Consider the following 21,876-nt stretch of genomic DNA (forward strand, 5'->3'; position numbering starts at 1 on the left):
CAAAACCCTCGTATGTCAAAGAGAATTTTCCCCATGAGAAATGATTGATGGACTGCTCTAAGCTCCCAAAATATTCACATAAAAATCATTTTTAAAGGTATTTTCTATATAAGTCACTGACTATGAGTTTTTTGCTCATTACTCGTAGGTCAAGTTACTCGCAATCCGAGGTTCCACTGTATTTGGCTTATACTTACTTGATATAGCCTGAATTGACTCAACTACAGTATTAATATTAGGGAGAGAAATGTGTTTGTGTTTGTGCTTCATGTGCTTGTCTTCCTGTTCATGTAGTATTCCATGGATGGAGAAGGAGAGGTGGAAAATCCCTCTCACATCAAGCTGGAGTTTGTGTATGACCCAAACTTCAAGAATAATGTCAACTATTCCTACACAGCTGTTCAGATTCCCACAGATATTTATAAAGGAGGTAAGTAGAGTCCCCAGTCTGTAAAGACATGTTTGCAATTAGCTTAAGGTTAAGGTGTGTATTTAAAACATTTCACTGTTTGTTGATTAGCTCCCGTCATTCTAAACGAACTAAACTGGACGCAAGCGTTGGAGAAAGTCTTCATGGAGAATAGTCGAGAGGATCCGTCACTGCTGTGGCAAGCATTTGGGAGCGCGACAGGAGTCACTCGCTATTATCCAGGTAGGTTTTAGTTTTTAGGTTCCAGCTGTCAGGTAGGAGGTGAATAAGCCAAAGTCAAAGTAAATACTATGATGTGAATATTTTCTTCTGTTTTTTTTTTTTTTGCAGCAACACCCTGGAAAGCTCCTGATAAAATTGACCTGTATGATGTCAGGAGGAGGCCCTGGTATGCGTTCCAGCTTTAAACATGTTTACATGTGGGCTGCATGCAATGGATTGAAGCAGATGAAGTTTTGTGTACTCTTCTTTGTTCCCCACAGGTACATCCAGGGTGCCTCATCCCCCAAAGACATGGTCATCCTTGTTGACGTGTGAGTATTTCTGCTAAACTCCTTTTGACCCATTCAGAGAATGAACATTCACTTTTCTTATTGTTATCTTAGTTTAGCATCACAGCTGGACACAAGCAAAGGCTAGACTGACTGGCAATGTACAGACAGTCCAGGAAATTTTTTCTGCCCATGTGTTTTATTTTTTATCTTGATTCTCGGATTTTTCTTGTAACATCCAGTCGTTTTACTGAATTTCATTACTTTTCTTATGCCCCTCCTGAGTTTTTCTCGGTGTGCCTCTCACTGTTAACCATGCAAATTTCACCTCTGCCCTTCTTTCATTTTGCTCCCTGTTTAATTTTGAAGGTTAGAGCTTTATGATCCCCCTCGGTTGTTGTTTTATTAACCACATTTTCACTTTCTGATGATGCAATATTATTGCAATTTTTAACATTTTGTGATATCCATAGGATTTATCACCTTTTTTAAACACGTTATGTCCTCAAAGTTAAACTTTGTCATTATCTGTTCAATCCAATTTTTATTTATTTTTTTGCTGCAAAATGAGATGTTCAAGCTGTCACTAAAACCTGCTAAATGTTGACAGTCAGTCTGATATCAGTTGTGATTGAATGCGGTCAAGTTGGCAAATACTTGCAATCTGTTTCTGATAATACAGCAACTGTGATAAATCATAGAAAATCACATATCTGTTAAAGTCTACAGAGACGGAAAATTATTAGATTTGCACTCATCTTCCTGTTTTATAGGAATGTAACTAGAATACAACCAGCCAGCAGCTACCTGAGTCGAGTCCCCTTGAGTTATGCTTATTGATAAAGTCTCATTCATACTGATGGCAACATGTTGGCACTCTGAGTAAACAGCAGTTATTTGCAAACCTTTGAAAAAGGGATGGCGGTCAGTCCAAGTCAGACTGCAACTGTTTCCAGACAGATTACCTCCTACAGGTGTGATGAGTCCTCTAGTTTGTAGACCCAGAGTATTTTAATTTATGCAACAAAATATCAATATTTGGTGTCCCTGTATGGATATAATGTATCGTAAAATGCGCATAGACTATATAGATTTTTTCCCCTCACCCCTGGCAATTTAAAGTACCTGTTTTAACTTCCCGCACATCCAGCCTGGTTGTTTTTCACTGTGTGAGCCTTTCTGTTGGAACATGTTCATCAGCATGATTTGCACTATGTTGGATAAAGTGTGAAATACTGCTTTAATTGTAAAATCCTTCTGCCTTAGGGCAAAACTCGATTAGGTATTTTGCTCTCTGTTTTTGGTATTTTGTTTAACAACAAGCTGTTGGCTGTAGCATCATTTTGTCATCTGCAAATTTGTATATTTCATAAATGTTTTTCAAGTATTGCTTTAATCAGAAACATTTGTATTTGTATGGCAGAGCAGACACTAATGTTTTGCTTTTTTTTTGCTGAGCGAAACTCACGCTCGAGAACAGCAGTCTTTTGTTGCTGTGCTGTTCCCATGGTTGCTATTTTGGTAAAAGGACATACTTCATTGGTACTTACTGCAAGGTTAATCCCATTGTTAAGCTCAATGTGGGAAATCAGCCGATCTTTCATAAGTTTGAAACCTGGTTGCTCATCACGTGTACATTAGGATAGCAAAAAATGCAAAAACAAATTTTCAGATCTATTCTTCCATGCAGTATTCATGAGCTTTATCTTTTAGCCATATTTTACTGTAGTTTTTGAGATCACATTTCCACTAGTACTGCCGAAATTTGTGTTTTGTTGAATGCAAACTGTACAAAATTAAAACAGAAGTGGAAAGTAAAGAAGTGAAAAGTACCATTATATAACCACTGAATATATTTATCAGTGCCGATCAATCGCTGCAGCAGGAGAGATTTTGCAGCACTACTGGAGACTTTAGTGGAGGCATTATGAATTATTCTGTTCTTTTTAAACTGGCCTCTTGAATTATTTTAAACCTGGCTCACAAAAAGAGTTTGAAAGTTTTCAAGAAAAAAAAATCTTCACTTTGAGGGATACTTTTACAGTTACAGTGCAGAACTTTTCTGTTGAGTTTTTATTTTGAGCTCCTTGAGGCGACTGTTGTTGTGATTTGGCGCTATATGAATAAAATTGAATTGAATATTGCCAGACATACTTGTATCAGGCACAGCAGTGCATTGTGTCCTGTGGGCTGAACCAGTAAAGTGCCCTTCCTGTGAGTGTGAAGAAGTTTAATCCCTGAGATACCTCAGTATAAAAAAAGGTGCAATTTCAGCAGCAGGTCTCAGGTTTTCAGTCTTTGTTGACTTGTGGTATAAACATTGTTAAAATAAATTTTTTTTCATAGTAGGTAGTGAAAAAACTGATTTTTTTTGTCATTCAATTGTTTATTTATCACTTATTGTAATTACTTTGGTATAGTATGAATGCTTTGGTGTAAAACGTATGAAAATACACCTGAAATTCCATAATCTATGGCCTCCTTCACATTTTCCAAATTCATTCAGTGGGCTATTTTAAAGTGTTTGCTGACCCAATTTTGGTCCCTGAGCCTGAAGTTTGACACCCCTGAGTCAGACTATGCTCTCCACAACTGTCGATTGGCATAAAAATGGATAAAATTAGATTGTCTTTAGCACCATTTTGCGAGTTTAAACTACATCTGAGCCAAAACCTTTCGGATTAGTTAATACTCTTGACACATAAATGCGTTATTTTGCATTCCCTCATACAAAATTATCTTCTTGCCTTTTGTTTGTCTCCACACAAGTATTTATTTAAGCTTGTTTATTCTGATGTTTCCTCAGGAGTGGCAGTGTCAGTGGACTCACCCTGAAACTGATCAAAGCGTCAGTGATGGAAATGCTGGACACTTTATCCGATGATGACTACGTCAATGTGGCCAGGGTTAGCATATGCTACACTTACTGAATCTGAACATTGGTTTTCCATAATTTCCCCTGTTGTTTTCAAACTGCGTCTGCTCCTGTGTTTCAGTTTAATGAGAAAGCTGTGGCTGTGGTCCCTTGCTTTAGCCATCTAGTCCAGGCTAATGTGCGCAACAAAAAGATTTTCAAGGATGCAGTGCAGCAGATGCAGGCTAAAGGCACCACCGACTACAAGTCTGGATTTCACTTTGCCTTCAATCAGCTATTAAATGCAAGTCATCTATACTGATTTTGTTTGACTTGGCATTATGTGATAAAATAAAGGTTCTGCATGCAGTTTTACTGCATTAACTGACACGTGCATTTTGTTTTTTCCTAATTTTCAGAAAACAAATGTCCCCCGGGCTAACTGCAATAAAATAATCATGCTGTTTACTGACGGAGGAGAGGACCGAGCTCAGGATGTTTTCATGCAATACAACTGGCCCAACAAAACGGTCAGTTTCTCGTGTAAATCAGACACCTCTAAATTACCTCCTGCATTCGAGCAGGATGTTTCTGTAGTGTCTAATCACCCTATGACAGTTAATTTGACATTTCCTCTATTCACCCATGTCAGGTTCGAGTATTTACCTTTTCCGTGGGCCAGCATAACTATGATGTCACACCCTTACAATGGATTGCGTGCACCAATAAAGGTGAGTTCAGCTTCATATACTGTAGACTACAAAAGGATTCAGTCCATGGTTTTAAAAACTTAAAAATTAAAAACTGTTTTTAGATGATGTATTCTGTGGATCACTTGATAAAAAAAAAAGTAATGATAAATAAAAATATTTGTAGTTTTACTACTTTTTTGTTTTTTGCGGCTTCATGCCGAGAAAAAGCACTGAAATGTGTGCAATGTTTGGCTAGATGAACTTACCTTGACACTCTGGGTCAACCATGGGTCAAGCATTCAAAGCAGCTGACATGCAGGTAGGTTAGAGTGGGTGGAGATGAAAATCAGGGGTCATTTGTGACTGACAACAGCAAGAGTGAAAGGGAAGCTTTATAAGATGGTAGTGAGGCCTGCTGTGGCACAAACACAAATACAGGAGGCCGAGCTAGAGGTGTCAGACTTGAAGATGCTGAGATTGTCATTGTAATTGCCCGGGTGGGACAGAATTAGAAATGATGACATCAGAGGGACAACTCGGGGTAAACAATTTGGAGATGGAGTTAGAGAGACAAGGCTATGATGGTTTGGACACGTGCAGAGGAGGAATAGTGGCTATGCTGGACAAAGTTAAATATGGATCTGCCAGGCAGGAGGAAAAGTGGACGACTGATGGCAGTTCATGGATGAAGTGATGAAGGACATGCAGAGGGGTTGGTGTGACAGAAGAGAATGGGGATAGGGTGAGATGGAGGCAAATGATCCTCAGTGGTCATCCTTAAAGGGAACAGCTGCATGAAGAAGTTTTTACTCGTTGTTATGAGTTGAATAAGAAATCCTAGACATCAATATCTGTAAGAATGGGAATAAATAAGAATAGAACCAATAAATAACCGAGCATAATGTAAAACACACTGATCCTGTTAGAGGACTTGACTTTAAGGAGGTGCTGGTCCTCACAGAGAGGTCGCTACCACAGTTTTGTTTGTGTAGATATTTTAAGGCCCAACAGTTACTCACTGACACTGAAAACCTCTTTGGCGCGAACGTGGGGGAATGTGGTGCATTTGCCAGCGCCTTGAAAAATTCATGCCCGCCGAGTGATATTTTGACCCAAGAGAAAAAGCCTTGTCAGTGTCCTCCTGGTTTGCTAGTTTTGACTGAATAATTGATGGTTTTATAAAATAGATCAGCTGAGCAACACGTGTTATATTTTGTTAGCCGTTAAACGTTGTGAGCTAAACTCTCAGCGTCTCACTGCTTTGACCTTCACATCTTCATTACAAATTCTTTAAAAATCTAGGAAATCCCTTTGCAAAGTTTGCAAAGACAATAAATATGTCAGGCTGTGTTTTCAGGAAGACATCCAGAATATTTAAAAATGCACAATACATTTTTTATGTGTTTGGAATTATTGTTAGGAAGACACAAACATATGGATGTGGGATAATTTGAAACAATGAATGGGATGAGGACTGAACAGTCTCAGTCCTCATCCCATCAAGAGATCAGTCATTGGAGATTTTAGACTTCCAGCTGATTGAATGGTCTTGACTGAATTTCATGAATAGAGATACCTCTGTGTTAAAGCTCAGTAGTTTTCTTCTTTAAGCTCTTTAAGCTTCCTACCTGTGGGATTTTAAAGGCTGAGTCACTGGTCTAGTATCATCCAGTCAAATCTAGAATATTTATGAGCACCACTCCAGTGTTGTTGGTTTTTTTTTTTTTTGTTGAAAGAACCGCTCACACATCTCCAATCTCTCTCTCTCTCTCTCTGTCTCTCTCTCGCTGGTTGTCTTTTTTTCTTCGTCGCTTGCCAGGTTACTATTTCGAGATCCGTTCCATCTGCGCTATAAGGATTAACACCCAGGTGGGTTTGTCTAGTGCCTCTAATACAGATGATCCCTGTTTGCTCATTCTCTTTGTGGCACTCGCTCGTCCTATAGAAACATCTATGCTCATTTGTTTGCTCAGCCTTTTCTCCCAGAGGCCTGATGTTGTCGGTTGTTCTCAAGCTGCGTCCTGTCACGTATCTCTGTGTTTTGTCAGGAGTACCTTGACGTGCTGGGACGCCCCATGGTTCTGGCAGGCAGCGAAGCCAAGCAGGTTCAGTGGACCAATGTGTATCAGGATGCTCTGGTGAGACGGCATGAGCTCATCAAATATACCTAATCCATTAAATACACAATAAGCTCATATAATTTCTAATAAATGTTTTGGGACTTTATCTTTGCGCTCTGCAGGGTCTTGGCATGGTAGTAACTGGGACTTTGCCTGTTTTTAATCTCACCATGGACGGAAACTCACAGGTAACAAAACAGGATAATTATATTTGAGCTTAGGTGGATGAGATGGTTTTGCGAGTTACTTATTTTCTTCTTTTGTGTTAGTGAACAAATACAGACTTTAACTCTAGTGTGTAATATCACTTATTATTTACAATTACTAATGTTTGTATGGCAAAAACAAATATTAGTGTGATCAGGATGCTTCTATACTTACTAATATATTACATGTGATTGAAGCAGTCTGTATAGAAAGGACACGTTTACATACGGGTAAGGTGACTTTCTGCTGCTAAAGTTTTCTAATTTGCTGCTGCTTCCAGCTTCATCAGGAAAAGCAAATAAGCACATCATTTAAAGTGTGACAACTAGTTTGAATAGAAACAATATATAAGCAATTTATTTAAATGACTAAATGTACGGCTGCTGTTTTGTTTTTTTCACAAGAATCAGCTGATTTTAGGTGTCATGGGAGTCGACGTGCATCTTGATGAGATAAAGCGACTCACACCGCGGTACAATGTATGTGCATAAGTCACATTTTTCTTATTTATAAGCTGAGATGGACGAAGAAGACCAGCTCTTCACTGCTATTCCTTCTTTTTCTGTGGTTGTCACAGCTCGGGGCCAACGGATACATATTTGCCATTGATCCAAACGGATACCTGCTCCTTCATCCTAATCTCCAGCCAAAGGTGATTCAAATCTATTTAATTTGGTAAAATGCTTTATTTATTCTGTGGGGAGCTGCTTTAAGAAGAAGAAAGTTGGAGGGTGGGGGAGTTTTAGGTTTGGGTTATAAGCATCAGTGATGATGAATAATTAATAATATAAGGCTATGTGTTAATATTGCGTTCTCCCTCAACTCCTCTCAGCTTGTGAATCTGCCAGAACCTGTGACGCTGGACTTCCTGGACGCAGAGTTGGAGGACAGCAATAAAGAAGAGGTGAGGAACAAGTAGAGCTGTGTTGTTGATGCATGGTCAATCATCCAGGTAAGTAAATCCCCAAAAGTAATTCTGTTCATCTGGATGTAGTGTTTCTGTTGTTGTATTCTTTGTTGTTCAAACTTAGTAATTGTGTGAACAACATGTTTCCTCCTGAAGAGAATCTGCCCAGCAGGATAAATTGTCTGTGTAGGTCATTGAAAGTCGATGAGAACACATCTGTGGCCGATTTAGAGAAAAACTTTGCTCTGTGTTTCCATCGTGTAGATCCGCCGACAGATGATTGATGGAAGACCAGGTGAAATGCAGATCAAAACTCTGGTACTGTCGATTGACGAGGCAAGTCACTTCTCTTTCTGAATGTCTGCACGCATTTCCTCTTTAGTTTGGACTGCAGCAGTTATGAGGAGTTTAACACATGTGGTCAGCTGTCATCTCCAGTGTGTCATGATGACTCATACTCATAAATTTACAGTGCTGTGTGGTGGGTCCATGAACAAACTGCTTACATGGTTTTTTAAATCACTTTATTTGAAAAAATAGACCTAGAACTGTAACCAACAACAGTGTTTTTATTTAGAGCAAAAATCCAGCTTAAATGAGTCCGACTCTTTTTTTATCCTTGCAAGCAATCAAAACTGTTTTTGGTCTATAAGTTCCTATTATGATGTTGATTATTTACGGCTGATTATCCAGTAGGAGGTTTTTGTACCAACCTGGGCTCTTGCTTCTCTTAAATGCCTGCTGATGTCTCAGTGCTTTTTCCTTTATGTTTATCTGTATGTGCATTTGTTTTATTTATTTATTAGTTATGCGGGCTCTATCTGACAGTTGGGTATATTTCTGTGTTGTATGGGGCATGGGGATGTTTTATCTCTTTTTTTTGCCTTTTTGTTCTTTATGTAAACACTGTATGTTAAAGATAAGCTTCATATTCACATACACATCATATTACCATTCCTGCATGCTGAAATAAGCGGCTGAAGTCTTGCAGGTATTGATATTTAATTCACAGGTTTTTAAAATAATAAAGTTATAGTTAAGTTAATAGTTTTAGGTTATATAAGGTCCAACTCTTATTTAATAAAAAATTAGGTATATTTGAGCAAATTTCATACTCTATCTGCAGAAACTGCTGACAGTCTGGTGATCTAAGTTAATCAAATTCTTAAAGGAGCTTGTTATGTGGACTTGGACTGTGTGTAGAAACATAAACGTGAACATTCATTTTACAATGTACAACCCAGGCTGGGCTGCAGTAGTCTGACAAATAACAAACACAGTTTTTGAAAGGTAAAAATGCTTAAACTTTGATCACTGCACTTTATTAGCTTTGCCTCTTATGTTTATTGAAATTCTTTACCTCTGCAGCGCTACATCGATGAGGTCTACAGGGGTTACACCTGGACTCCTATCAATGGAACAGACTACAGGTGAGCGGATACAGAGTCATGAATCATAAATAAAAACCAACCAGCTGTGGCCCAGTGAGGCCTGCAGGCACAGATTGATTCACTCTAAGACCCACCATCTTTTTGTATCCCCCATTCATACTGGAATCCTGTCGGGATGCTGCCACCTGCAGTCTCGGTCTGGTATTACCACCCTACAATGAGTACTTCATCAAGGCAGATCTGAGCGATGTGATGCTGCAGCTCCAGTGTGAGTACATGGAGGCAGGGTGTTCGGGTTTACATCCAAGGAAACCAGAAGCATTTCACACTCTCCCTTCTTTCGTGTTACAGATATGCAGTCTTTGCTGCCCAGCTCCTTTGAATCATCAGGGCACGTGTTTCTAGCTCCAAGGTGACTGTCTTCATCTGTCATGATTTCATTCTTCAGTAAAAGGAAGGTGCTTATTTATGCTGCCGTGTCCGCAGGGAATACTGCAAGCGTCTGCAGCTTTCTGACAACAACACCCAGTTCTTGCAGAACTTTCTGTCTCTCATGCTTGACCTCTCCCCTGAATCTGATGAGTGTGAGTGCGTTAACAGAATGAAAATATCTCACTGCTGTAGACACACCGATAAGATATTCACCACATTTTTTAAAAATATTTTGCAGGTGACCATGGCCTGATCCACAACCTGATTTTTGATTCTAGGATCATCGGGCAGCTTGCTTCTCGTGTATGGAAGAACAAGGACCTCAATTCGTAAGTTTGGTTTTATTGTTGTTGTTGTTTTTTGTGTAAACTACTATAGTGCAAAACTAGAGCTGAAGAAGTAACAAATGTTACAGGTATGGCTTCCTAGCTGTATTTGCATCCACAGACGGAGGAATAACACGAGTTTTTCCCAACATGTGAGTGATAAAAGTAATTACTTATTCAAGCAGACAAATAAAGTCGTACGGCTTTCCACTTGAAAACTTTTGATGAGTTGTGTTCACGTGTTTTTGTAGAGCTGCCGAGTTGTGGGATGAGGACCCTGAACCCTTCAATTCAAATTTCTACAGACGGAGCCTCGACAACAAAGGCTACATGTTCAGATCTACACTCAGATCCTGTGAGTAACTAAGCAGCAAGACTTCACTGACTCAAAGGAGACGCTGATGTAAACGTTACTAAAACAATAGTTTGTCTGGTGAGTCGGGGTAATCATGAGCTTGGCATCAGCTGATATTTCAAGCTTATATTTTTTTATGTTTCATACTATTTTAAATAATTAAAATAGTGAGCATTACACATGCTGGTAAGCACATTTTGTTACATTTGAGCAGAGACAGGCTCCCTCAGTTCCCTAACTTAGTGCAAAGCTAATATAAGTTGCTTCTCTGCTTCAACTTTGATGTTTATTTCGAGGCCGCCTGCCACTGAATTAGGTTTTAAAAAACATTTTTAAGGAAATCACTCAAATGGAAACTCTCTCAGGTGTCATTACTTTACCTTTACCTATACTTTAATCGTGTTTCATAGAACGTTTATGCAACATCTTAATCCCAAGATCTTGGCCAATTTTCTTATTTTCATGTCTGTGTATTTCCACCAGCTTTGGATGACCCCATTGGAGCAGAAAATGGGACGAGTGAAATTGTGGTTAGTTCAGCTGTGGAGGTTAATTTAGCAGGAAAACTGCTCAGACCTGCAGGTAAGATTTTTATCTGGTCTGTTATACATATGAAATTGGGGTTTTTGGTTTGTTGTGATTCCTGTTCTCGTCCCGTTCTCCTTTTTACTCTGATCCTGTGGATGTCGTCCTGCAGTGGTTGGTGGGAAGCTGGACTTGGAAGCTTGGGTGGATAAGTTCAAAATCCTGGCCAGCAACATGTCAGACAGCCGGCAGGGCTCACACAAGGTACAGATTCTGAGTCTAAATCACCTGTTAAAACCAAATTCACCTAAACAAAAATCTCACATGGTCTCATTTTGTTAAGCAGTGTGGACCTCTGAGAAGTTGCGAGATGGATTGCGAGATGGACACAAATGTAAGCACTTTTCTTTATTTCACTCTGTCACTGCGCCGCAGCAGGACAGTGCCATCAGTTTAATGACCAATCTAAGGTCCCTCAGTGGTGATAGACTGGCCTTTTATTTCACGTCATTCACAGTTTGTAGCCCAGAAGAAAACTGTTGTTGCTGCTTGTTTCTCTTTCAGGCAACTCACAGAAAAAAGGAATTCTTATAAATATGTCCAGCGTGATTAACATAATCCACACTGCTGCATGTAAATGGTTATGAGGGTGATTAAAGCTCATAAGAGCTCACTCATGAGTTGTTGCCATAAATGTAACCTTTGTTTTTTAAAGCTACAATGTTTTTACTTCTTCTCTTTTTTCTCTATAAACTGTTGGGAATCAGCCTGTAACTTCAACTGCTGTCAGCTGAATGCTTGACAGTTCATGTCACAGCCCCCAAGCCTTAAGGAGACCTTCACACATGATTTAAAATGCAAATTACTGCAATGACAAATGCTTCTACCATATTATTTAATACATTTCAATATTTTCCAGAATATAATAACACATATTACATCTTTTATTGATTTTTAACTGTCTGTTTTCGCTCTAGTAAGACCAAACTTTGTCTTTCTTCCTGTGTTCTGCTGCACCCACACTGTCTTCTGCAGGAACTCGGCTGCTATCTCATTGATGATGGTGGGTTCCTGGTTATGTCCAATCAGGCAGATCACTTCCAAAAGGTATGTCTATGTGCTGTAATGTGTCTACCCTTTATGATGCATGTCATCCATAGCAGGGGTATCAAACATAAGACATAAGACTCGGCACACCAAAGACTCTGATGCAGCCCAGTGGAAAATGAGGATTTAGGTAGAAAATGTAAATTTGGGATTTTCGTAAGTTTTAGAGTAAGTTTTAAAGAAGTGATGATAAAAAGTCTGGGCAATGAGCTACTGGGACTTTTCCTGTAACAAACCAATCATTGCTAGGATTTTAAATTATGAAGGACATCTATGTAAAACTAATTCCTGTGAAACAGGAAGCTCAGTGGTTTCCAGGGACTTCTTTTCACTTTAGTGAGGAGCAGCAGTGCGTTTGTCACAGACACAGCATGCACACCTGATCAAACTGCAATCCTCTTGCTCTATAGATGTGATTTAAAAAGTCTCTGCTTGATTTGTGCAATAATCATCAATTTCTTTCAGTATATAAAAGAAACCTATAGTATGGTTGCAGGAAAATAACAATTTATATTTTAAATCACCTTTAGTATTTCTTGGAGCAGACGTTTTCTACTTGCATCCCCAGTTTATCTCTTTCCCTGCACCTACTCATTGGATCTTTTTATGCCTTGTATCACCAAATAAAGTAATCATCGTGTATAGTTTAGTATCATGTACGGAGAGGCCTAGCTGTAGTCTTTGTTGCTCTGGATATTTTATCCTGTAGCGGTTTCAGACTCAAACATATATGGATGAATTTGAGGGGTTCATCAATCAAAAAAAAAGAGGAACTGATAGGCAACAGCTCAACTTTGGCACTATGAAATATAAAGTGATTTGGGATTTTTTTAAATCTGTGAATCATGCAAAGCTTCTATAATTTTGAGCTCAGTGTTGAGCCATTATTCTCATGTTTTTATTGCTCCCTGTAACTGTCTTATTGTCCTTCTTTTTAAAAAAAATATCACAGATTGGTGTTTTTTTTGGCGATGTGGACGCTCCCCTGATGTATGCCCTCTACAACAATTCGATCTTCACTCGGCGGCAGTCTTTCCAGTACCAGTCTGCATGTGAGCCAGTCAGCAGCAGCCACACTGGCGCAGCACCGAGAGGTGTTTTTGTGGTAAGAGACAAGAGCCGTCAAACTCTGAATGATTAGACAGTCTGAGACGTTTGCCTTCATTTCTTAATTTTCTCTGTCTCTCCAGCCGTCCATTGCTGATGTCTTGAGCTTGGCGTGGTGGACATCAACAATGGCATGGTGAGACTTTATTTGCAGCAAATCATTTGAAATCTACTTCTTACGTCTTTTTAAAACACTCTTTGCTGTGTACATGAAAGTGATTTTACATTTTTTGTGTTCGACAGCTCCTGCACGGTTATTTTGAGCTGTTTTAATTTAGCTCTTAGTTTACTGTTATTGAATGATGTTTTCTTTCTTTAACGTCTTTTTCAGGTCTGTGTTTCAGCAGCTTCTTTATGGACTGGCCTATAACAGCTGGCTCTATCAAGGTGACATGCATGTGAACTGATGTATTCCTTATTGTTTTATGTGGTGCACAGTAAGAAAGGAAACACACATTGGATGAATAGTAAACTTTCAGGAATTTCACTGTATTCTTACTTTGTTATTTTCCCCTCATCAGTAAGTAAGTGTTCGACTGCAACTAAGCATGCTTTGGATCAGTTTACACAAAAAACAATTTTGCTTACATGTGTTTAATTCATTTTAAATAATGTCATTATGTTATGAGCTGATTTTGAACATGCTTTTGTTTCTTTAGCTGATGTCCTCATCGAAGGCTTTGAGACTAAAGAAAGCAGCTGTGTGACCATCCAAAGCCAGTTCTACTTCACAAACACCACAAACTCCTACAATATGCTGCAGGACTGTGGAAACTGCTCCAGGTGAGTTTTCTACAGAATCAGAAAAATCAGTTTGCAGTGTTTATGAGCTCGCAGCCCTGTGAAGTCCATATGGAGCAGGCTAAATACTTGTCACTGTCTCCTACAGACTGTTCCATGCAAAGAGGATCGAAAACACAAACCTGCTTTTTGTGGTCGCCGAGAAACTGCTCTGCCAGTCGTGTGAGATTGAGACACTGACCCAGGTCAGAACAGAGTGTATCCTTTCTGCTGTCGAACACTTCTGACATTTTCATTTTTGTAGAGGTAGAAGATGTGTTTTTATGTTTGCTGTTACCGCCATAACCAACAACCAACAGTTCAGGAGGAAAATCCGTGTGAAGTATTGAACAATACACGATATCGTAAAGGCCCGACTTCCTGCTTTGACTACAGTGCCTTAGTAAGTGCCTGTGCTGTTATTATTCAAAGGAATCATTTTGTGTCTTAGTCCTGAGCATGTGATAGGAAATTCTGAGAAGAAAAATATTTGTAACGTCACACAAACAATAATTATCAAGAATAACCAATTAAACTACTATCCAGTGACAACTATTTAAAAAAAATATAGAGACCTGCTACTAAGGGGGTATATTAGATAGTGATTAAAGTTGAAAATTTGGCAGTAACCAAAACAATGTGTGGCTCTTCCATTCAGTTGCTTTTGCATAGTAAGTGAACTAATGTCCTAATGTCCTAAACTAAAGTCCTAATGCTCCCACAACCGTTGGCTAAGGCTAAAATAAATTATTTTTGTAAAACTGAATTACTTTAATATAATTTCTCTAAATATTAGGGTTTGACACCCCTGAGAAACATAATGTGGTATTGTTCCATTGCATGGTCAGGATTAAGACACATTTTCTTTCTGTAAGACTCCAGGGTCATTAGTTGTGGAGAACAAAAGGATTCACTTTTTACTCTCTTTGCAGGAAAACACGTCAGAGTGTGGACGAGGTCATTCCCTGCAGTCCTCCATAGGAGTCCTCCTCTTCATTCAGCTCACTCTGCCTCTCTTTCATCTCTCACACATGCAAACGCTCTGACATTTTTGATCTCTGTAGGTTAAGGCTCGGATCTACTGAAGAGTAGATCAAACAGCAACTGTAAAATTCTTCTTTTCTGAACTACAAACAGCTCACAGAGAACAGTGCTTGGAAAGAAACCCCTGGATCAGCTCATAGTGTCTTTTGCCTTATTGCTAATGCATTTCTTGGTGTTTCGGGGCTTGAGTGCAAAACATATGATTATAATGCGTTGCGTGTGCATGCTATTTAAACTGAGACAGCATCTTTACATTTTTATTTATTTATTGCATAAAGGCTTAGCCACAGCAAAAAGTCAGGGAGACGACTAAAGCCACCCAGCAGTAGAAGATTGTTGATCACGTTTGTTTGACTGTGTTTCACTGTCTAGAATCTAATGTGGCAGCAGAACAGTGTATCATATTATTACATTGCTCCCTGAACTTCCTAGATGTGGTTAAACACAGTTACTTCATGATTTAGCTTTTTCACATAGGGCCACTTAGGTTCCTATAGCTTTTTTTTTTTTGCTTAATAAATGCAATTATAATTTATAAAGTGCATCTGTATTTACTTGGGTTATCTTTGAGAAAGGACTCAGGAAAGGAGGAAAATACTTTTTCACAGCACTGTACAGTTTATGCTAGCTCGTAGCCTTCGTCCTCCCGGCCTTTGCAAGTGTAGAGCTGTGTATATATATATATCTGTATATAAAACCCATGGGATACCTTTGAGATGCATGGTATATTTTGAATTCTAGTAAAGTACAAGAAACCTAACACTGTATTTACAGGTAGTGTAAAATACGTAATTATTACTTTCTACCACTGAACGTACGAGGCTGTACGCACCATCACCTTTTATTCTGAGGAGCTCTGATTGGCTTAACAGACGAGTAAGTTAAATAAGGACAGCACAAAGAGTTTTTAGAGCTTTCAGTACTTAATGTTACTGATCAGCTGAATATATTAAAATGTATATGACTTTTCAACCATACAGTGTCACAGTGTTGTTAACGGTTCAGATAAAGGGCAAACTAAGATATTTAATGGCGGATAGATGGAAATCAATCACTGCCTTGAAAATTTTAATGAAAAAGCTGAATCTGCTGCTGGGTGACTTGAAGACTCCCACCTGTAGGCTGCTCAGATGTTATTTGTGGCACCCATGCTGTTGTTGGCTTGAAATGAATCCCTTGCACCTGTTTGTATTTGCTCGTTTGGTCCCAGCAGATGTCTTTGCACATACAGATCAGGAGGCGCTGCACTTACAACTGTTTTTCACACGACGGTAGATCTGGGCCTTCAACCCACATTCACTTCAGTGTCTTTTGATCCAGTTCTGATCTTTGCCGAGCCAGTTTTAGTACTAAAAATTGGGTCATGCATGACAGGACCCCGAAAGACTTCTCTATCAAGTATCCTTGCCCTCTAATGTCATTAAATTTAGGCACACGTCTGACAGGATTTAGATAAAAATATCATTTTTTTCCCATAAGATATTTTTTTTCAAAACTAAATGAGAACAGAGATGTGAAAAGCCAGCAGGACACATCAACAAAGAAGCATCTGTGCGGTTTGTTTGTTTGACTGAATCGTTAAAGCTGAGGTTTGCTTTTTTCTCCGAACGCCTCCACAGATGCTCGGTATGATCTTGAAGTGCTTCCAGTCAAGTAAGATGTCGTCAGATGATGTGAAATTAAACAACACAAACTAAATTGTCAAACAGTAACTGACTTTGTGAGCTATTAGTGCATCCTTTGTGGACTCCAATATTTAGGTGCTGTGATCATCGGATACTTGCGGTGTAACGTGCAGTGTTAACAGCGTAGTCTAATAGCACAAGCCTCGGAGAAGTCAGCATATTGCCAACATGTTTTTAAACATAGACGTCAGTTAGTTGATTGATGGGAAGTTCTTTGTCCCTTTTTCTTGTATTGCCAATGTTTGTCAAGTCTGAATTTATGCACTTATGTATGCTTCTGTATGGGGAATGTAGCTTCTGAAAAACGTTCAGTGTTATGAATATGTTCTTCTGCGCTTTCTGACCTTCTGTCGAGATACCCCTGACGTGTCGCTGATCACTGAATGACTTACTGCGGCAGAACATTTCGGTGTTATCATGCACTAAGATTTTTGACAACAATAGCAAGAAATGTAGCAGTTTTGTAATTTTGACAGGTGTTTATTACACTAAAGATTCCCCTTCCAACACTTAAACATGTACAAAATGCTGTTTTTGGAATCATTTCTTGCATTTGATTAGATAAAAAAAGAGAAATTTCCTACTTCAGATTAAATCTAATCAACATATTTGTTGTTCTTAAGTCAACTCTCAGTGTGTGCGCACAGGAGATTTCAAGTTTGTATTGCTGCATAGTTGGCTTTCAAATTAGTTTTGATGTCAAAATCTGTACTCTTGTTACACTCAGATCAAAGGTAACTTCATAGAAAAGACACCCCCCCCCCCCCCCCCCCCTCCTCCCTTCAGCAGATGAATGAGGAAGCAACTTTCAGCTGTCAAACACTGCACAGTCACACTCTGCTTAGTGAAGCTCTAACATCCCCCGGGTAGCACCAGTAGAAAGAACATATTTTGATTTCTTTTGAAGAAAGTGAAAGATAGGAACCTAAAACTGGTGCTACTTGTGATTCATGAGCGCTCGCTGCATGCATGATTAAATGAAGAAATCCGTTTTTCCGCAGTGATTCATTCTTGACCGTCTTTGTCTGTAATTATTTGATCTGGTTGCAGAGTTAAGGGGTATTTTTTAAAAATGTGTTTTATTTTTTTTAAATAATGTTTGTAAAAATGCATTTTCTCTCTTCGTCTGCCTGGTGTTCCACCCCGCAGTGCCTTGTTGCACTCGTCATTTTAGATGTCAGGAACATTCGCATCGTAGATGTGGAAATTCACCGTGCAGGCCATGTGAAAGACGCACTTGAATTTCAAGGGTTGCCGTGGTTTAGCTTTGAGAGGACTTTCCGGTCAGGGAATGTGAAAAACAAAACAAAAATATGCTCCCATAGAACTTTTAAAGGAAAATATTTTTAGAGGAGCGCAGTCGTGAAAGTGCACAACAGAAGAGTCGGCCTCCTTTTCCTGCCTTCTCATGGACACGTTTGTCAAATCTACACCAACAAACCGGGCCGCCCTTCTGGCGTCTGTCGTCTGATCTCCACACTGTGGTCCAGCCGGGCACAGACACTGTCCATTTACATGGATTTCTACTTTGACCCATCTGCACCACACTATATTCTATATTTGATGCCTGTTGGAAACTTTTCAGTTGTGACTGACTGAAATGAGTGAATGTTAATGTACAGTATACCTACTGTTGTGCATCTCTGCTGTACCCAAGCATGGTGGGGACCTGGAGAAGCAGATTCAAGCTCAACATTGGTTGAAAACCTCAAAAAAAAAAAAAAAAATTAAAAAAAAATGCTGCTTTCAAAAGAAGACCCAAAACAGGAAACAGCTGTTCCTCTGAGACCTGCAGTATTTCCTTTAGGTCGTTTTGCGTCTTTGAAACAACACTGTTGTACTTTGAGGAAAGAACTTTTGTGGAACTCTTTGTACCCTACAGTACAATATATTCCTGCTGTTGAGGTCAGTGTTGTAGTTTCGTTTTAAATTTACTGGTATTTATTTGCATGATATTTTGAACAGATTTGTGTACATAGTCTGATGGATATTTTACATTCCTGTCTGCATCTGGATCTTCAGCTCTGTCGGGGACGGTGGCGCGATTGTGCCCCAATGTGGATATTTTGGGTAAAGTGGAGGTCGCTGAGCTCTTTGCTGCCTGTAAAGGAACGAAGCTGAAAGTTTGACTTCAGTGAAGCCTACAGTGACTTAGCGTTTGTAGTTTAAGCCTTTTGCAGGAAGTTAAAGCACAGCTAAGATTTATGAGCAGCATACTGCCTGGTTGAACTTTATTTGTTTATTCAGCAAAAACTGATGTAAAAACACTGGAAGTGACTCGTGCTGCACAACAAATAAGGCTGTGGCATGTGTGGGGACGCCCCTTTATTACTAGGCTTTGTTTATGAAATATGTTTAAGTGTTTCTTATTTGTTTATTTCAATGTAAATTTATTTGTTCATTCGTTTGTTTATTTGAGCAACGTGAATGATATTTGCGTTGATCAGAAAGGAAGTGAATATGTTTGGAGGTTGCGCAGGCACAAGGTGCAGTTTACAAGACAAAGAGCGAAATAGGACAAAGTTATCGTTATATCCCGTACGTCTGTGTCCTTTAATTTGTCAAACAAGAAGAATGTCCATGTTTTTTGCTGTAACTTTGCTTTTCATTTTGCCGACGTTGTTGTTTACTTGGGACAGTTTTCTCTCTTTGTGCCAGTCTCCTGCGCCACCTCATTTTTGTACAGACAACGTGAAGCAGTCAGCAGAAGACGAAGGCTTAACTTTGTAAAGATTTTGTCAGCCACATTACAAAATGGATATTTAAATGTTTATATCTTTGGTGATTAAATGCTATTGATATTTTTCACTTCAGCTCTGATTGGTACTTTTTCTTCGCTCATTTGTTATTTTCGTTGGGTGACCCTCACACTTCAGCACACTATTATAACGCAAAGATTTTCACACTCCAGCTCTTTATAATCTCTTATCAAGGAGATGTGCAAAAAGTTACAAAATGTTACTAAAATGAACAAAGTGCTTTGCAAATTATTAAAATCTTGGCGCAAAAACAACATATTAACAGCTGAAATTGGCAAGCTGTGCTGATTTTGATTGCAGCAAGTTAAAAACATGGGACAGGGAAGTCTTTACCACTGTGATCTATAATATCTTGTTTTAAAAGCATTCCTGGGAACTGAGGATGGTGATTGCTGTATTTTTAAAGATAAAATATATTCACATTTGTTCTTGATGCAGAAACAGTAAGTAAAGGTAACACCTCCCATCTCATACATTTCATTTTATAACACCTGCACCACCTAATAGAGATGTATTACATATGACAGGGTATCAATGGGCCTTTCACTGATGTGCAAGTTACCCATGTTATGTGCACTAATGCCCCTACCTCATCTTTTTAGAGACATGTCGCTGGTATCAAATTTCAAAATGACAGATATAATTAGAAATAGAAAAAAGTGGAACAAACAAAGCAAAATACACCCGCTTGCATTTCTAAGGTTTAAAAGGTCCTCACCAGGTTCTACAATAATTAAATTAAACCTCAGATAAATAATAAATAAATAATGACACCATGTCACTGATTATTTAAACAAAGCTAATCAAAAATGATTAAGCAGTGTGTAAAAATCAAAGTTGAACCCAGTTCAGTAGCAGAAACCTGAAGTCATGATTTTCTTTATGACTTTTTAATCGGTCTCTCACATCATTGTGCAGGACTTTTGCCCCATTCCTCTTTCCACTCCTCTATGTGTAAGTACACTGAGGTTCATTTCTGCACAGCTCACTGTAGAGTGATGGACTCGGGCTTGTAAGCCTCTCTGGACTGATAGACAGCAACAGCTGCTCCTTTAAGATCACTGCTTTTCTCCTATTGTGTTAACACAACAGCTGGTCTAGATGGTTATTTTTATTACAATTGCTGCTGCTTACCCTCTTGAATCTTACAGAAGCAGCAAGACTTGAAATTTGTATTTTGGCTTAGATTTGTTAATATTCACACAGTATAATATGTTGTGTGTTATTCATCCAAGGTTGTATTTAAATCATTTTAGACTCTAGTAAGCAACAGATGATTTTTTATGACATCCAAAAAACAACAACAAAAAACAACCTTGGATTGAAATTGGTGTACTGAGTTTCTATTTTTGTCACAGTCTTCTGTGGATTCAGGCACTGTGTACTCTTTTTAGACCGTGGTGATGCTGCTGTATAATAACTTCAGTTGAGCCACTGAGCAGTTCCTCTGTTATCTGATGCAGAAAAAGTTCTGTCAGCTGTTTAGGATCGCACCAATAATTTTCAGGGGACTGGATGAGAACCAGAAAAGTAATCCAAGAGTTAAGCTGCTTGGAAACTAATCATGGTGATTTTTTCTAACTTCATTTAGAGAGGATATCAAACAGTAGGCTGAGATCTGTCGCTGACACTAAAACCTCCGGATAGAGGTTGTTGATGCTTCTATGATTCAGTAAATTAGACGTCCTACCCAGCAACTCTTACTAGTCTTGTTTGGAAAAGTGATACCTTCCATCCACCTGGCATTGTGCCTTGTTATGTGGCTTAAGGAGAAATACACCATCCGAATTAGATATGATGTCAGTGGATCAGTGTTTGGCAAAGGAGTTTGAATTATTGTCAATTTAAAACATCATGTTGGATTTATTCAGCAGAGCTCATGAGCTTGTTGGGCATAAGTTGAACTTAGGAGACACAGAACAGACGAGGCGTTCGTGGGAGACGAGGACTGATGTAGGTTTGCTGCAGAAGTGGACCTAATCCGGGTAAAACCGCTTCTAATTACAGTTAACAAAAGATGGGAACTCGAAACTGTTTTAGTACCAGATGAGTGTGTACTTTTTTTTTTTTTTTTTTAGGTTTTTAGGTGTTGAAGACATGTATCCTCTCAATGAAATATTGTGTGGCTGGTTGTTTTTAAAGGGTTTTATCTGTGGTCAGAAATACTGTGATTTTGATGGGATAATGACTGAAATTTGTGTGGCACACTGACAGAGAGCCGTTCAGTGGTTGGTGTGGCGATTTCTTGGTGACTTCAATATACTAATATCGATGCAGTGATTTTGGAGCAGAGTTCAAGCTTGATTTGAAAGATTTTAAAGTTATTTGGAGCAAAATGTTACAGAAACACACCGTGCTTGGCTGTGTCAGTTGATATTTAAGCAATAAGAATGAAAAAGAGACTTAAAAAACAAAGTGTAGGGAACTAAGACTCATACAATACCAGACTGTTCCCTGTGTGTAGTTAAATAAGACATCTAACAATACGTAGGCATGTAAAGAATCTCACATGGTGCCATATATTCAGGAACAAACAGGTGCACTGAGAGGAGGGGAGGAGGCAGCTGTCAGGATATATTAATGACAATGGTCCCTGAAGAGGAAACATATGCTGGATTGCTGCCTTGCCCCAGAGGACTTGACTAAATAAGTTGGTGTTACAAA

General features: G+C 38.9%; 1 protein-coding gene across 1 annotated transcript in view; it reads left to right on the forward strand.

Moving 5' to 3' along the window:
* Positions 1-19,260, forward strand: part of LOC102788387 (voltage-dependent calcium channel subunit alpha-2/delta-2-like) — a 47,156-nt gene extending 27,896 nt beyond the window's left edge. Inside the window, exons 6-38 of the mRNA XM_006783313.3 lie at positions 295-430; positions 521-652; positions 761-818; positions 913-963; positions 3,728-3,827; positions 3,918-4,079; positions 4,195-4,305; positions 4,428-4,506; positions 6,287-6,336; positions 6,516-6,605; positions 6,710-6,775; positions 7,199-7,273; positions 7,372-7,446; positions 7,627-7,698; positions 7,966-8,037; positions 9,070-9,131; positions 9,284-9,360; positions 9,444-9,504; positions 9,579-9,676; positions 9,763-9,853; positions 9,940-10,002; positions 10,102-10,205; positions 10,689-10,787; positions 10,903-10,994; positions 11,077-11,124; positions 11,766-11,837; positions 12,790-12,942; positions 13,028-13,080; positions 13,276-13,331; positions 13,604-13,727; positions 13,834-13,943; positions 14,045-14,127; positions 14,657-19,260. Coding sequence (XP_006783376.1) covers positions 295-430; positions 521-652; positions 761-818; positions 913-963; positions 3,728-3,827; positions 3,918-4,079; positions 4,195-4,305; positions 4,428-4,506; positions 6,287-6,336; positions 6,516-6,605; positions 6,710-6,775; positions 7,199-7,273; positions 7,372-7,446; positions 7,627-7,698; positions 7,966-8,037; positions 9,070-9,131; positions 9,284-9,360; positions 9,444-9,504; positions 9,579-9,676; positions 9,763-9,853; positions 9,940-10,002; positions 10,102-10,205; positions 10,689-10,787; positions 10,903-10,994; positions 11,077-11,124; positions 11,766-11,837; positions 12,790-12,942; positions 13,028-13,080; positions 13,276-13,331; positions 13,604-13,727; positions 13,834-13,943; positions 14,045-14,127; positions 14,657-14,770 — 2,889 coding nt within the window. The 3' untranslated portion in view covers positions 14,771-19,260. The remainder of the gene's footprint in view (positions 1-294; positions 431-520; positions 653-760; positions 819-912; positions 964-3,727; positions 3,828-3,917; positions 4,080-4,194; positions 4,306-4,427; positions 4,507-6,286; positions 6,337-6,515; positions 6,606-6,709; positions 6,776-7,198; positions 7,274-7,371; positions 7,447-7,626; positions 7,699-7,965; positions 8,038-9,069; positions 9,132-9,283; positions 9,361-9,443; positions 9,505-9,578; positions 9,677-9,762; positions 9,854-9,939; positions 10,003-10,101; positions 10,206-10,688; positions 10,788-10,902; positions 10,995-11,076; positions 11,125-11,765; positions 11,838-12,789; positions 12,943-13,027; positions 13,081-13,275; positions 13,332-13,603; positions 13,728-13,833; positions 13,944-14,044; positions 14,128-14,656) is intronic.
* The last annotated feature ends 2,616 nt before the right edge of the window (positions 19,261-21,876 follow it).

Source organism: Neolamprologus brichardi, chromosome 5 (assembly GCF_056152115.1).
Source record: "Neolamprologus brichardi isolate AB-2024 chromosome 5, ASM5615211v1, whole genome shotgun sequence".
NCBI classification, from domain to species: Eukaryota; Metazoa; Chordata; class Actinopteri; order Cichliformes; family Cichlidae; genus Neolamprologus; species Neolamprologus brichardi.